The 15,677-nt window shown below is 40.7% G+C and overlaps 2 protein-coding genes across 14 annotated transcripts; both read right to left on the bottom strand.

Annotated features, from left to right (window-relative positions):
* Positions 1–2,648: 2,648 nt before the first annotated feature.
* Positions 2,649–9,761, bottom strand: faap100 (FA core complex associated protein 100). Of its 2 annotated transcripts, XM_037756004.1 has the most exons (8): positions 9,391–9,760; positions 8,568–8,686; positions 6,753–7,627; positions 5,689–5,845; positions 4,700–5,603; positions 4,514–4,624; positions 3,456–3,542; positions 2,649–3,354 (listed from the first exon to the last, which is right to left on the bottom strand). In XM_037756004.1, the coding sequence occupies exons 1-8, from the start codon at positions 9,544–9,546 to the stop codon at positions 3,223–3,225; spliced, it is 2,541 nt and encodes an 846-aa protein (XP_037611932.1). In that variant the 5' UTR covers positions 9,547–9,760; the 3' UTR covers positions 2,649–3,222. The 2 variants fall into 2 exon arrangements, with proteins under 2 accessions (XP_037611932.1, XP_037611933.1); XM_037756005.1 differs by lacking the exon at positions 8,568–8,686 and having other exon boundaries at positions 9,391–9,761.
* Positions 9,762–11,823: 2,062 nt separating this feature from the next.
* On the bottom strand, positions 11,824–13,175 carry LOC119478901 (keratin-associated protein 9-1-like). Of its 12 annotated transcripts, XM_037753932.1 has the most exons (5): positions 12,958–13,175; positions 12,715–12,918; positions 12,655–12,684; positions 12,415–12,624; positions 11,824–12,371 (listed from the first exon to the last, which is right to left on the bottom strand). In XM_037753932.1, exons 1-5 carry the CDS (start codon positions 12,978–12,980, stop codon positions 12,026–12,028), a joined length of 813 nt encoding a protein of 270 aa, XP_037609860.1. In that variant the 5' UTR covers positions 12,981–13,175; the 3' UTR covers positions 11,824–12,025. The 12 variants fall into 12 exon arrangements, 11 of the variants coding, with proteins under 11 accessions (XP_037609860.1, XP_037609856.1, XP_037609857.1 ...); XM_037753928.1 differs by having other exon boundaries at positions 11,824–12,131; positions 12,162–12,371; positions 12,415–12,918; XM_037753929.1 differs by having other exon boundaries at positions 12,655–12,918.
* Positions 13,176–15,677: the final 2,502 nt, after the last annotated feature.

Genomic DNA, 15,677 nt, shown 5'->3' with positions numbered 1-15,677 from the left:
ATATAGGGGGTTATTACCTCCCAAATGCAGGATAAATGTGAGGCATCACTATGCAGCCTCTGCCATCAGTGTATGGATGTGTGTCAATGGGTGAATGCAGACATGTAGTGTAAAGCGCTTTGAGTGGTTGGAAGACTAGAAAGGCGCTATAGTCCATTTACCATTCAAATAACACAGTCTGAGAAGGAGAAATCACTCTTTGGTTGAACTGCTCACCAATCATATCCAAACTCTGGTAATGTCCGTGCTATTAAGGGGCATAAGTAGACATTGCTTCATTTTTATGGGTTCACAAGTCAAAAAAAGAACAATCCTATTAGCAGCAGGATGTACACAAAGTATCATAAGTACACTTTAGGTAGCAGTGTTCAGTGTACTTTTATTATATTGGAATTTAAAATGTATTGCTAATGCATAACTGTAAGCAGCAGCATTTAGAAATCAGCGAGGAGGTAGAATCTAAAGTTGGAGCAGAGGAGGGGTTTCTTCTTCATCATCTGCTATAGTGCAGATTCATTGCTGCTGAGGCTTCCAGGTCTTACTGTAACTTATTTGTGATTTGTTGAAGTCAACGTTTATCTTTTTTGAGAGAAAATGACAACTGTTGGAGCAGAGGAGGGATTCTGTCTTCATTGTCTGCTATTGCTGGGATTCATAAGCATCAGGGCATCAGCGTCTGTACAGGAAGCAGAGACGTCAGTCTGACACTCCACATGTCAGGACCTGCTGTTAGTTTGGCTTACGCAATTTACAACCTGGATGCGAGCAGGGGTTGCTGTTTCTGTGATGATAGCAGGAGGTGGCATCAGTTCCTCACCAGTCATGGATGCTGTTTCTGGCCAGTTACTGTTGGATGAGATTATAGAGTCTCTCTCCAGTCCGGCCACTGCTTTTTATAACTGGTCAAGAACAGGAAGTGTTTCAGCCATGATACAAGCAGTACTGTTGTTGTCATGGTAGGAGCAGCTGTTTTCACGGTTTCTGATGTGGCGTTAGCAGGAATTTGTGCTGTTTTCACCTCAGAAACATTTATAGTGAGGAGTCCTCACTGTTCTTGCCGTAGGGCGAGCAGCAGTAGTTGTCCATGTTTTTGCCCGAGCAGGAGCTGCTACTGGGGAGAGACACTCACCAACTGTGGTCAAACTGGTCAGCTGGTATACCTCCTGTATTGATTTATTGTTCTCCTGCTAAATGTCTTTCAATTCCTCATTAAAAACAGCAATTATTTTGACAAACAGCCGACAACCCTGATGGGACTGCCTGCTGTCATCCTCTCCTTCTTCTTCTTCTTCTTCAGATTAAGAGAATAAATGTTCATGATCTCTTGATGAAAACGTGTCTTCACTTAGTGATCCAAAAGCAAGAGGAACAACAGGTCCCACTTTATAACTACGAATAACATTATACTTTATCATCTATTCTTTCTTCGAAGTTGTACCAAACAGAGGTTAGTTTTTCAGTGTTGAATTTCAAGAGATCAGCCTGTTTTATTCTTGTGGCTGATTTAAACATTATGTATTCATTGTAGACACTAATGACCGTGTATTAAGAGCTTTATTTTGCAACTCTACAGCATTAAACACAACCGTCAAAGCACCATTACTGCTAAAACAAAACCTCACAGGAGCTTTAAAGGGGACATATGGTGCTCATTTTCAGGTTCATATTTGTATTTTGGGTTTCTACTAGAACATGTTCACATGTTTTAATGTTCAAAAAACACTTTAGTTTTCTCATACTGTCTGTCTGAATATACCTGTATTCACCCTCTGTCTGAAACGCTCCGTTTTAGCGCCTGTCTCTTTTAATACCCCCAGTCTGCTCTGATTGGCTTGCGAGAAAAATATGGTGCATCTGCATGTGACATAGGAAGGGGAGCCAAATCTGAATGGCTTGTTGAATCACATATTTTATAGGCTAGGGTTGTCTTATTTCAGTTTGTGGGTTGGTAGGCACTCCAGATACCCAAATGTATGAGCGCAACGTTGAAAAAGTGAGTTTTTCATGACATGTCCCCTTTAAAACAGAAACTGCTTCATGTCTTGGAGACATGCAAGGTCACCATAATTTCTGCAGAGCCTTCTAGAGGTGATGTGAGGTTCCTACTTGATAACCTCACCGGCACTGACTACCCTCTCTTTACCCACCCCAAGCTTTTCCTCTTGTGTTATTGCCAGCAATCCTGAGTTTTAGGGAGGTGATTCATCACTAGAACGCTGCAGGTTTCAATCCCTGAAATAGTTATGGTGTTTATCAAAAAGTCAAAGAGCTGCTGGTGCCACATTTCTGCTCTTTCAATCAGTTTTGTCACTTCTTTCTCGGGGTGTCTCACTCTAGCTTTAATCCAAACTTGTTTGGTGCAGTGTTGAAGAATGTGTGAAATTTCTGTCCTTAGACGACCTTCTACTTGTGAAAAACACCTGAAATGTGTAAATGCTCCAATTACTGACAATCAATTCGGCTGTCTGCAAAAGCTACACGTATAACCAGAGCTGATCTGATGTTATGTGGAGGGTAAGGCAAGAGTCACATAATCCATTTGAAGGCTGCTAACAACATACCGATCCCTCCTGTCTGTCTGCGGAGAGGACTGAGCATTTCTTCATTTCAGTTGATGTATGCTTGAACAAGGATGTTCACAAGCTTCATTCAAATTCATTTACTCACTTTTTTTATTCTTTCTGGAAATCAACAACGCGTTATCAAACTCCTGCAGGTCTACCAGTCGTCTGTAAATGTGCGCACTTGTTCAAGAACAACTGTTATACATCAGGTGTCACTGTTACACCGACATGCCTGACACATTTCAGGAGACTGTGAAACTGCAACCTTCACCCAGCTGTAAGACTGAGTTTTTTCCATTTGGACTGTAATTGCAGATATTTTTACTCCGCCTGAGCTCTTCGGTCGCCTTGAGTTGAATGTGATGGTTTGTAGAGCGAGGTTGAGCTGAACAAACACGACTCACAAACAACAAGCAATGTTGCTGGTTATTATTTATAGAGCATGTACAACAGCAAAATAATGATGGAAAAGAATGAGTCATAAATTCTTCTTTGTGTAAAATATGAAATAGTAACAGTCATTTACAGTGATGCAAAAGCACAATTACAATAACAATGACATTTATGGACATTATTTGTCAAGCGTCAGCTGCAAGAACAGGTCACATCACTGCACAAGCCCGAGGGCAGCTGCGTAGGCTCGGCCCGAAAACAAGCGTTAAATTATTAGGAGAGGGTTTTCTCTGAGTTCTTGGTAAATGCTGAGTAGCGATCGGGTCGTCTGCCCCGCGGACGCACCCATGCTGAAGGCCCCCGAGACTCGACTTTGCTGGATCTGCTGCAGAAGGTGCTGACATGAGAAGAGGACAATGAAGAAAGGTTAAAAAAAAAAAAAGATATAACACCAAGGTACTTTATATTTAAACACAATCGTAGATGATCCGGTCTTACCTCGGCCCGCTGCAGTGCCTGTCTTAAACCTAAACTCTGGATCCTCTTTGTGGAAGCCGCTCTCTCAGGAGCCCTCTGCAACAGAGTCTGTGTGAAGGGACAGAGCAGACGATGAAGATGAAGGAATTTCAAATTAAACTTTCACATCAGAAGCTGTAAGCAGACGTAACCATCAAGCCTGAGTCGTGAGGTAGTTGTGGTGTCTAGTCGCAGCTCCAGTCTTTATTATTATGATTGTGTAAGGCAGTGGTTCCCAACCTGGGGGTCCCGGCTCCCATTAGGGGACGCCAAAGCTCACGGGGGGGTCGTGAGGCCTTCATGTTTTTTTAGGGGTGTAAGACACCTTTTTTTTTTTTTAAATATACAGTTGGCCTATGTCTCAGCATGTCATTCATTTCTGTGAAGAAAACTAAATGAAAATGTTATTTTTAAAGTTATTTTTAAACAGGATACGGGCACGGTGAAGACCTGAATACAAGTTATATTCACAGAGCCTTCCCTCTCTGCTAAACAGCCTCGTCCTGCATTAGAAAAGTACGCAATTAAAACAACCAAAGAGCTAATAGAACAATGGCCAAGCTTCAGGGAGAAAAAACACTGAATTTGTCATAAACGACGCCTATTAAGTATGAATGATTGTTAAAAAAAAAAAAAAAAATACACAATACAGATAATTGTATTGTAAATTGTATTCAAATTTTCTAAAAATAACAGGAAAACTCATCTCTGATGCAATATTGACAGGAAATAACTGTTTCACTATTTGGGTTAATCGTGCAGTTTATCAGTTGTTCTGTACCGTTATTGTAATGCATTGAATAAAATATAAAATATCCATAAAATATGTCACATAGTCAGGGGTCGTTAGTTTACTCAATGAGTTCAGTTTCCATAATCCTGTAGTGTGCACTTGTGAAACACTGAGTTCTAAATCCTCCTCAAAAACATCCATTACATCTGTGCCAAGTAGGATCAAAAAATCTGCAAACGTCAGACAAAGCTCGTCCTGCTGTAAGTTTCTCTGAGAATACTGGAAAGAAATGACAGTGTGTTTGTACCTGTACCCGGCGCAGCACAGCGTGGTGCAGTCCACACACTGCTGCTATGGATGAGCTCTCAACCTGAACCTCCGCCGTGGTCAGGGACTCCTCTTTCTCCCCCATATTTACCTGGAGAACGAAGGAGCATCTGTTTTATTCAAGAAAACTTCACTTTTATCAATATGATATTAGATCATTCTTTACCTCTTTTACAGTCAGTTTGATGGCGTGTCCGTTTGGACCTCGAGCATGGACCACTGAGCTGCTGCTGAGTACCATCTTGTCTCCTCGGTGTCCCGTCGTCACTCCTCCGGGACCTTCAGACAACAGCCACTCCAGCAGAGAAAGGCCCACATTGTGAGCGTCCAAATCGGAGCCTTTCGACACCAGCGTGTCCCTCAGTAACTCTGACGACACTCGAACACTCGCTGAATACTGCTCAGGCTTCGAAACTCTCTCTCCTCCTCCCTCCCCTCTTCCGCGGCATCTAATCTGCCGTGATCTTAAAAAAGCTTGGATGGGATCTGTTGTGTTGTTTGATTGAGATGTGGCTTTTTTATGGGGACCGTTCACCTGCAGGGCGTGCAACCAATCCACCGTCAGCGTGTTCAACGGCAAACTGACGTAACTGCTTTGCAGACCGGGAAAGTTCGCGGCCTCCTCTCCCAGGAGACACGACAGCGAGAAGATGAGCGAGCATCTCACTGTCACGGGGAAGGATGCTTCGCCTGCAGCAGCTAGCGGCAGCGACACTTCTAACGTCTCCCCTGGTTGGAGGTTGTGGAACGGGAATGAATAATGCGTGGAGGAGCTTTCCCCTCCTGCACTGGGAGGACAGGACAGAGGAAACACAGCGATGCTCAGTGTCCAGCCTCCTTCCAAAACATAAGGACTTGAATTATCCAGGACGCATGTCAGGTTCAGGGAGTCTCTTTGAAGCAATCTGCTCCAAATGGTCACAGCGTGGCATCTGATTGGCTTCTCCTGGATGGGATGATGCTCTTCACTGTTTGTACCGGTCATCAGCAGGAAGCTGATGTTAAGCACCTGATTCAGGTGCCTCAGTATTAGTTTTTTGGATTTGATGGCAGTTTTCAGCACTGACGCTCTAAAGGGAAAGCGAGCAAAATCACATTTATATACCCAGAAAGATAATATTAACTACAATAAATGTGTACTGGTGTTGAGTATACCTTTCACAGACGTCCCCGATGGCAGACAGGAGGTCCCTGACGCTGCGGCCCACCTGAGTGGAAGGAACCTTGGACAATTTTGCATCCTCTCCCCCCACAGGTAAGGTAATCCTCTGGAGCTGCCCTCTGACAGACAGACCCAGCAGCTGAACTTCACCTGGTGTGTAAAAGCAATTAGTTTAGTCTTAAGAATTCAGAGTCACGAGTTAAAGGGGAACACCACCTAAATTAAGAATTCAAATATGTTATTTCCAAGGCCTAAGAAAGTTCAATCAATATTTGTGAACATGAGCTACTCTCTCTCAAAGCCAGAAACCAGAGAAGTAAGTCTCAAACTTGTGATGTCATGGAGTACAAAGTCTGGAGCTGCTCCATAGACAATGAATGGGAGACTGATTTTGTTTGTTTTCCTTTTTATACCCAAATGAGCTTTATTCTATTGTAGTGTTGGCAGTTGTGAAACAGAAAATGTTCTCATATACTCAGATCATTCCCCTGGGTGCTCTCAGTGTCATCTATAACATCTCTCCCATTCATTGTCTATGGAGCAGCTCCTCACTTTATACCCTATGACATCACAAGTTTGAGTTTTAACACTCTAGTTTTTGGATTTGGGAGAGAGTTGTTCATGTTTACTAATATTTTTTTGGACTGTCTTAGACTATAGGAATAACATGTATGAATTTTGAAAAAAATGGGCACAGTTCCCCTTTAAATGTTAAGTAGGATCACTGCCTGCTGTACACCTCGATGCAAACTTTAACAGCATAAACAGATGTTCTTCTGGCTTCACACAGCCGCTGGTTTCTATTACTTTCACTAGTATGACAGTAAACTAACATGCAGAGACTTGAGATGGCAAATCAATCACTGTGAATGATGATATCACCCTTATTTTCTGATTTCTTTGCATTAAAAAAGTTGCCGGTCTGCAGCCGACTCAGATGCCCCTTGAACACACTTGACCCCTACCTAAACCATGCCATATCTATTGCCTAACACACACATTTTCAATTGTCTGCAGGTTCATTTTTATACAGCAGTGGTATGCTCGACCTGCTTACCTGCAGTGTTGCGTGTAGGCTGAGCCAAGGCGACGACTCTACACACATTTAAACCGGTGGGGCTTTGGAGGGCGGCGTCTCTCTTACTGGGTGTCTCCTCATCCTTCTCTTGGCCCTCTCTCCTAGATGATCCCTCTGACAGATCCAGGACCAGCAGGTCTGACCCAGTGCTGTAGTAGAGACCGTTTCTATCCACACAGCCGCACGTCACAGGCCCCGGCACACACCCCTCAATAAAACCAGCTCTGCTGCCCCCTCCCTCTGACCCTCCCTTGTCCGTTTTGATTAGCACCACCCTCCCCAGTTCACCCACTGCCACCAAACACTGTGCATGTCCCGGGCCTGTTTCCGTGACAACAGATGCTCCGACGAATACGACTGGCTGCTCGAGGCTGTGCAGGACTCGGAGCCTTGATCCTGGGAGGCGCAGAGGGAGGAAACACAGGCACCCGTCTGGCAGGCCACAGAGGATGACTGGCGACTTGGCGAGGGCGGCGTCGATCCCAAAGAGAAGTTTAAAGAGGAGCAACTCGAGGCGGTGGTGGCCGTCACTTAAAGTTGCCTCTGAGGAAGAAGTGGAGGGGGAAGCGTCACTAGAATGGACACAAATCAGCGTCCTTCTCATTCCCGTCTTTGCCTCCGTGTCATTGTGTACAACTCCTGAGACCAGCGGTAGACTGAATGAACTCAGCATCTCATAGTTTGAGGATCTGTACAGAGTCAACGACCAGGAAGTGTCTCTCTGGGAAAGAGTCAGGAGTACATCGCCGACGAGGAGCAGCGATAACACTCCTTCTACGGCAACAGCAAGAAACTCAGAAGAGATGCTCAGCTCAGCTGGACTGGAGGAGGCATCAGCTGGGGAGCTTTGAGCTCTGCAGAGGTGAAAGGTCACATAAGTAAGAGGCATTGACAGGATTATAACATTTTATAGAGCACATGGGCAACTGGATTATGAACTAGAACAGGGGTCTGCAACCTGCGGCTCCAGACCCACATGCGGCTCTTTAGCTCCTCTCCAGTGGCTCCCTGTGGATTTTTAAAAATGGAAATAAATAACTGTTTGGTGTTTACATTTTCATTTTTATTTATCATGTTGTAGGTCTATGGTACGACGGTACGATGGAGTATTAGGGCCACATTGAGGAAAAAAAATAAATCTGAGATTTCAAGAATAAAGTCATAATATTAGGAGAATAAAGTCATAATATTATAAAATACTAATTTTACGTGTTATTTTCTTTTTTTCTTGTAAAGTTATGACTTTATTATTGTAATATTACGACTTTTTTTCTCGTAAAGTTATGACTTTATTCTCGTAATATGAAGACCCTTTTTTCTTGTAAAGTTGTGACTTTATTCTCTTAATATTACGACTTTTTTTCTCGTAAAGTTATGACTTTATTCTCGTAAAGTTATGACTTTATTTTCCTAATGTTACGACTTTTTTTCTCGTGAAGTTATGACTTTATTCTCGCAATATTACGACTTTATTCTCGTAATATATCGACTTTTTTCTCGTAAAATTATGACTTTATTCTGGAAACCTCAGATGTTTTTTCCCTCAATGTGGCCCTAATACTCCGTAGTACATTTTCACCATTGGCCCTCACTGTATTAGACTCATATACTTAGACTATAAACTGTGTTACCTTCATCACAATGATCAAATGTTTTGTGGCTCCAGACAGATGTTATTTTTCTTCTTTTTTTTTTTACCTGAAATGGCTCTTTTGATAGTAAAGGTTGCTGACCCCTGCTCTAGAGGAACTAGTGCTGCTGTAAACCTGAACCACCTACATGAAGAATTCATACCTGGATAGCAGAAATTGTAAACTGACACAATAAACTCCGCTCCTACAGGCTACATAGAGGAGCTGCTTGTCATGACTTTCAACCAGGTCAGTCACAGGACCAGGAAACTGGAGGACAGCCTGCAACAACACAACAGTCAAACACAGAACATGTAAACATAGTTATCTTAAGTAGTTATCTATCTCTGTAATGATGCCTGATCAGTGTACAGAACAGTGTTAGAGTCCTCACTAAGACCAAGAAAGTGGATCATATCAGTCCAGTTCTGAGGTCTCTACACTGGCTCCCTGTCTCTCAGAGAATTGATTTCAAAATACTGCTGCTGGTTTACAAAGCACTAAATGGTTTAGGGCCAAAATACATTTCTGATCTTCTGCTGTGTTATGAACCATCCAGACCTCTCAGGTCATCTGGATCAGGTCTGCTTAGTGTCCCCAGAGTCACAACTAAACATGCAGAAGTTCAGTTTTTATGCACCAAATATCTGGAAAACCCAGAAACCTGCAGGACCAACTCCAACTCTGAGTTCTTTAAATCAAAGCTTCAAACTTTCCTGTTTGCTGCTGCCTCTTATTAAACCAGATAATGATCTTATACTGCACTAGAGCTTTTACTCTTGTGTGTTATACTCTATTGTAGCTTCTATCCTAGCTTTTATTTTTAGCTTGTTTTTATTTTCTAATCTTTAATGTTTTTATAACTGTTTTAATTATGTGTCTTAATGTTCTTTTGCACTTTGTCAAAATGTTCTTGAATGTTTATGTAAAGCACTTTGAATTGCCCTGTTGCTGAAATGTGCTCTACAAATAAATACAAAACTCACTGTGACTTTTCTCTCCTGAGAGCTGAACACAGAGACCTCGTCGCCTCCAGTGCAGATGAACACATCTGTCTCTAAACCAAACATGACCTTCAGAGTGCATGATGTTCCTGAAGAGCCAAACTCAGCCCAGGACTCAACAGCACAGCGTCCTTCCATGACTACAACACCAACACCGACCAAGAAGAAGAAACTAGTCGACTAGTCCGCATATGTGACGCAAGCCACACTTTTAACTGAGTGAGACATGATAAAAGTGAACATGTATGTCAAAACTGGACTCGTGCTGAACCGGTTGTTGATAGAGGACGTGATCACAAAGTTCCGCGCGTCGCGTTTTGGACCAATCACAGCCAAGAACTACATTACCCATGAAACGTAACCGGAAGTGACAATCATTTCACTTAAAAACTTTAAAGATATTGCATACATTCATTGTTTTCATTGCTTTTTTGTTTTGTGAGGAAGAAATTGTTGACAGATATAATTCCATTTCTTTCAGAAATACAAAGAAGTTAGGCTTTTTTTTGGTAAATTAACACTTGTGAATGTGGAACTTAACCCTCCTGTTGTCTTTGGGTCAAATTTGACCCATTTTCAAACTTCATTATATCATAAATATGGATGTCTTTTACCTAATTGCCCCAAAATTACATGGATGGTTCCCTTATATGGTCTTTGCAAAAAATTATAGCACCTGTGGTGTTCCCGGGTCAATTTTGTCATTAAACATTTTTTTTACGTTATGATATTTGTAATATTCTGACTGAACTTTGACATATTACCGGTGTGTGATAATCCATCAACATTATTCCTCCAATTTTGAGTATAGTCCAAATAATTCATAATTTCTGCATTTTTTTCCTAAAAAAAATGAGGTTTAATTTTATATAAATTAGGTTTATTGACCATGAATTCACAAAAAAGTGTAAAACTTGTGGTAATGAGTTGGAATGAAGTTGGCCAAAAAGGTGTAATACAGAATTGGTTGATAATTTATAATGTATGCTTTAAAAACAGTCAAACCAGACCGGGTCAATTTTGACCCGGGAATACAAAAGTTGCATGGTCGACGGGAAGACAACAGGAGGGTTAACGAGAATTAAAATTAAATGAATAAGAAAAAATGCATTACTGTCTTTGTCACTGCAATCATAGCAGATATAATATTTCTATAGTACAGTGCAAAATCTGAGAAAATGTTAACAAGTATAAAATGATTGACATCTTTCTTTTAAAGTTTTTAAGTGAAATTATTGTCATACTCTCGCGTGGACTTTTTTTTATTTTTTATTTTGTTATTTTATGTTGATTTTGTTTCATTTCTGTATGTAAATGTGTTTTATAGTTTTCTGCTGTTACTATGGATACTGTCATTTTGAAAATTTTGCCAAATGAAAAAAAAAGAAAAGAAAAGAAAAGTAACCGGAAGTGGAAAAACAGATGATCAGTAGTTTCAATCTCAGTCTCACAAAAGTTGCAGTTATTGTGATCGACATTAAATCTCAGTCTTAGCAATTCATTGGATGGATAAATATTAGACATTATTTTGAAATGGACTTCTTTTGTCTTGGGGCTTATTTGCAGGACTGGCTGTCAAACAGAAAACAACTACTTGTTCCTCTCACAAGAGAAAATATTGTGTTTGGCATTAACATGAAGGACATTAAGAGTGATTTGATATTGAACAATCTGATACTGCTGGCAAATTTTTTCATCCACGCATCCAAATAGAGGAAAATGAAACCCCTATTTTCAAAAGGGACCTTGTGGACAATCATCTCAGTGCTTTAAGACTAATGAAAGGACAACATGCAAAGTGTCTCCTCCTCAGAGCTTATGAAGAACTGAACATATATGATGATGACCCCAAGAGCTACTATGGAAGAGTGCAGTCTTATTATTATTTATTTATTTATGCATTTCTTTTTTGTTCCTTGAATTATTTTCTACCCCCTCTTTTATTTTTGTTATTATATTATTTTTTTATAATTTAAGTTATCTTTCCTATCCAATCGTGCCTTGTATGTTAGAAGTATTGAGTTAAGATTACAATGCCTTAATGTTTGTAAATTATGAAAATAAAGTCAGAAGTTTAAGAGAAAAAAAGTAGTAATATGAGAATAAATCTGAAGTTTAAGAGAAAAAAGTAATAATATTATGAGAATAGTGCGCCATCATCCAGGTGTATTTTTGTTCATGTTGAGATCAGCTGTAGGTAGCGGAGCATCGTAAAACCCTTCATTCATACTGGACAGAAACAAAATAAAACTCACCTAAACCGTCGTCGTTACTCTTTCCAACAATCAACGACGTACATGAAACCCTGCCTTGGCGGATGTCTGTGCTCTCCGAGTGCACTTCTAGTTCTTGTTTTGTTTTTCACTTATTTGTTACTTGTCCGACATAAAATAATAGAAATAAAGTGAAACAAAGTAAAGTGTTCATTTTGTTTTTCATTTTTTATTTTTCTCATTATCATGATACTCAGTTTTCCTTATTTAATTCTTATTTCATTTTGCAGATTAAATTCCCCCTCAAAATTATTATTATTTTTTTATTTTATTTTATTAATAGTTTTTTTATTTTTCAGAATGTGTTTTCTGAATACCTCTCACTGAATTTGAGCCTTCACAGCTCACGTTATGCGAGAGGTCATGAGGCATGTCTTTGGACCGTCGGAGGAAACCAGAACACCTGGAGAAAAACCCCACTGACACGAAGAGAACATGCTAACTCTACACCTCATATCGCATGAGGTGACGGTGCTACACTTCATATCGCATGAGGTCACAGGGACACACCTCATATCGCACGAGTTGACGGTGCTACACTTCATATCACATGAGGTCACGGGGACACACCTCATATCGCATGAAGTGACTGTGCTACACCTCACGTCGCACGAGGTCACGGTGACACACCTCACGTCGCAGGAGGTGACGGCGCCACACCTCACGTCGCAGGAGGTGACGGCGCCACACCTCACGTCGCACGAGGTTAGGGCACGAGGTGAAGGCGCCACACCTCACGTCGCACGAGGTGACGGCGGCACACCTCACGTCGCACGAGGTCACGTCGCCAAACCTCACGTCGCACGAGGTGACGGCGCCACACCTCACGTCGCACGAGGTAACGGCGCCACACCTCACGTCGCACGAGGTCACGTCGCCAAACCTCACGTCGCACGAGGTGACGGCGCCACACCTCACGTCGCACGAGGTAACGGCGCCACACCTCACGTCGCACAAGGTCACATCGCCACACCTCACGTCGCACGAGGTGACGGCGCCACACCTCACGTCGCAAGAGGTCACGTCGCCACACCTCACGTCGCACGAGGTGACGGCGCCACACCTCACGTCGCACGAGGTCACGTCGCCAAACCTCACGTCGCACGAGGTGACGGCGCCACACCTCACGTCGCACGAGGTAACGGCGCCACACCTCACGTCGCACAAGGTCACATCGCCACACCTCACGTCGCACGAGGTGACGGCGCCACACCTCATGTCGCATGAGGTGATCACCCTGTGCGGTGTGAGGTCTATCACCCTAACACCTCCAAAACTGTGTCTGTAGACAGGAGTCATTATACGCTTGTATGCTGCCACACACTATAGGCCGCTACACCCACAGCGGCGAAGCCAGCACACCAAGCTACTTTCCGTAGAACGTTAGCAATGCCGGGCCACCAACTTCTGGTCAGACCCTCATCAGCTGAAGCCTCTGGGAGGTTCTGATCCTCAGGTGCAGTCCACAAGAAGCTCTCATCCCCAGATAGAGCATCATGGAGCGTCATAGATGATGTATCCTTCGCCTTAAGACTCCTCTTCACTGTTTCCAGGATATCTGTCATCTGCTCAGGTGTCATCTGATTAGCTCTCAGGACTTCGGCCTCTGTCAGCGATTTGTTATGCCGGTTTAGCAGGTGAGCTACCTTCATGTAGGCTGTCCACTCCTGAGGTGTCGTCTGGTGAGCTGTCCGGTGTTTGTCCTCTGTCTGCGTATTGTCACAACGGTCATTTGGTTCCAGGTAACCTGTCCTAATCTGCAATGTCCTGATCTGATCTCTCAGGCGTTCGTTGTCGGCCTCCATTTTGTTATAACGGTTCAGCAGGTCGTGTCTGTCCGGGGAGTCTATCTGCAGCTGAGGTGTCTGCAGCTGAGGTGTCATGTGTTCGTACTCTGTCTGCATATTGATTATCGTACTCTCCTCAGAACTCATTGTAAATGAAAAGTGTGGAAAGCAGCTGGCCTATATTTGCTTTTTGCACTGTGTTGTATCGCGAGTTTCGTTTTCTACTGCTGCTCCTAGTTTTCTGCACTATCCCCTTTGCTGTTGTAGCCTTCACTGCAAATCTCCCCAATACAGCTCATCTCATCTTAAATATGAGTTCCAGATCAAAGCCATGACGTCATGATAAAAGGCAGCAGATGACGTCACATCATGATGTGATGCGAAGTCACATCATGAGATTCTCTGCGCATGTGCCATAGGTAGTCTCCTCAGTGACGTCAGATGTGAGAAACATGAGCCTCTCTTCCACCTTCTCTTCCCTCCTCTCTGACAGAGGAACAACAAGCAGAGTGAACATCTGCGGGGAAAAGAGGAGAGGAGAGAGAGAGAGAGAGAGAGAGAGAGAGGGAGGGAGAGGAGGAGGAGGAGAGGAGAGGAACCGACTCCTCCGATCAAACGAACTTGCGACTTTCAGCCGAATGAGTCTGTGGTTGTCTTGGTTACGACAGCAGGAAAAGCAGCGTTGCTCTGGAAGGAGGGGGTCACGCGTCATCAACGCGTCATCAGCTACACTGCGCATGCGTTATACTCTGTGGTCTTAATTTTTTTTTTTATTTCAAAATGACAGTATCCATAGTAACAGCAAAAAACATTAAAAACATTTACACACAGAAGAAACATAGCAAAAACATAAACAAAGAACTGTGCCAGACATAAAAGGACAACAGAAATGAAACAAAACCAACATAAAATAAAATAAATTAAAAAGAGACCACGCGAGAGTATGACAATAATTTCACTTAAAAACTTTAAAGATGTTGCATACATTCATTGTTTTCATTTTGGTTTTTTTTTGTTTTGTGAGGAAGAAATTGATCCATTTCTTTGATAAATACAACAAAATTAGGCTTTTTTTGGGGTAAATTTACACTTGGAATGTGGAACTTCGCGAGAATTAAAATTAAATTAATAAGAAAAAATGCATTACTGTCTTTATCACTGTAGTCATAGCAACCAAATATAATATTTCTGTAGTCAATATCACTAACAAGATTAATATATATGTATATATATATTTATATATATTAAGTCAATATCACAAACAAGATATATATATAATAAGTCAATATCACTAACAAGATTAATATATATATATATAATAATAAGTCAATATCACTAACAAGATTAATATATATATATATATATATAATAAGTCAATATCACTAACAAGATTAAGATATATATATATATAATAAGTCAATATCACTAACAAGCTTAATATATATATATATATATATATAATAAGTCAATATCACTAACAAGCTTAATATATATATATATATATATATAATAAGTCAATATCACTAACAAGATTAAGATATATATATATATAATAAGTCAATATCACTAACAAGCTTAATATATATATATATATATAATAAGTCAATATCACTAACAAGCTTAATATATATATATATATATATAATAAGTCAATATCACTAACAAGATTAAGATATATATATATATATATAATAAGTCAATATCACTAACAAGATTAATATATATATATATATATATATAATAAGTCAATATCACTAACAAGATTAAGATATATATATATATATATAATAAGTCAATATCACTAACAAGCTTAATATATATATATATATATATATATATAATAAGTCAATATCACTAACAAGATTAAGATATATATATATATATATAATAAGTCAATATCACTAACAAGATTAATATATATATATATATATATATAATAAGTCAATATCACTAACAAGATTAATATATATATATATATATATAAGTCAATATCACTAACAAGCTTAATATATATATATATATATAAAATAATAAGTCAATATCACTAACAAAATTAATATATATACTTATATATATACTTATATATATACTTATATATATACTTATCGCCGGTCAACACTAGGATGCGCACTTACGTATTTTTTTCATGGTGCGGATCCACGAAGAAGAAATACGGGACCCACGTGATCTTCATCAGCCAATCAGAACA

This window comes from Sebastes umbrosus, chromosome 20 (assembly GCF_015220745.1).
Source record: "Sebastes umbrosus isolate fSebUmb1 chromosome 20, fSebUmb1.pri, whole genome shotgun sequence".
Taxonomy (NCBI): Eukaryota; Metazoa; Chordata; class Actinopteri; order Perciformes; family Sebastidae; genus Sebastes; species Sebastes umbrosus.
The sequence above is the reverse complement of the archived record's forward strand: the minus strand, read 5'-3'. Positions and strand labels throughout refer to the sequence as shown.

What these genes read in the sequence shown, in the direction of transcription:
- LOC119478901 (XM_037753926.1), bottom strand. Translation starts at nt 12,980, where the DNA reads ATGACTCCTGTCTACAGACACAG. An exon ending in ACTCCTGTCTACAGACACAG is followed by an intron (nt 12,919 to 12,957) that starts TTTTGGAGGTGT and finishes CACACCGCACAG; the next exon opens with GGTGATCACCTCATGCGACA. An exon ending in GTCACCTCGTGCGACGTGAG is followed by an intron (nt 12,372 to 12,414) that starts GTGTGGCGCCTT and finishes GTGCGACGTGAG; the next exon opens with GTGTGGCGCCGTCACCTCCT.
- faap100 (XM_037756004.1), bottom strand. Translation starts at nt 9,546, where the DNA reads ATGGAAGGACGCTGTGCTGTTGAGTCCTGGGCTGAGTTTGGCTCTTCA. An exon ending in TTACAATTTCTGCTATCCAG is followed by an intron (nt 7,628 to 8,567) that starts GTATGAATTCTT and finishes TCACCTCTGCAG; the next exon opens with AGCTCAAAGCTCCCCAGCTG. An exon ending in GCCTACACGCAACACTGCAG is followed by an intron (nt 5,846 to 6,752) that starts GTAAGCAGGTCG and finishes TTTACACACCAG; the next exon opens with GTGAAGTTCAGCTGCTGGGT.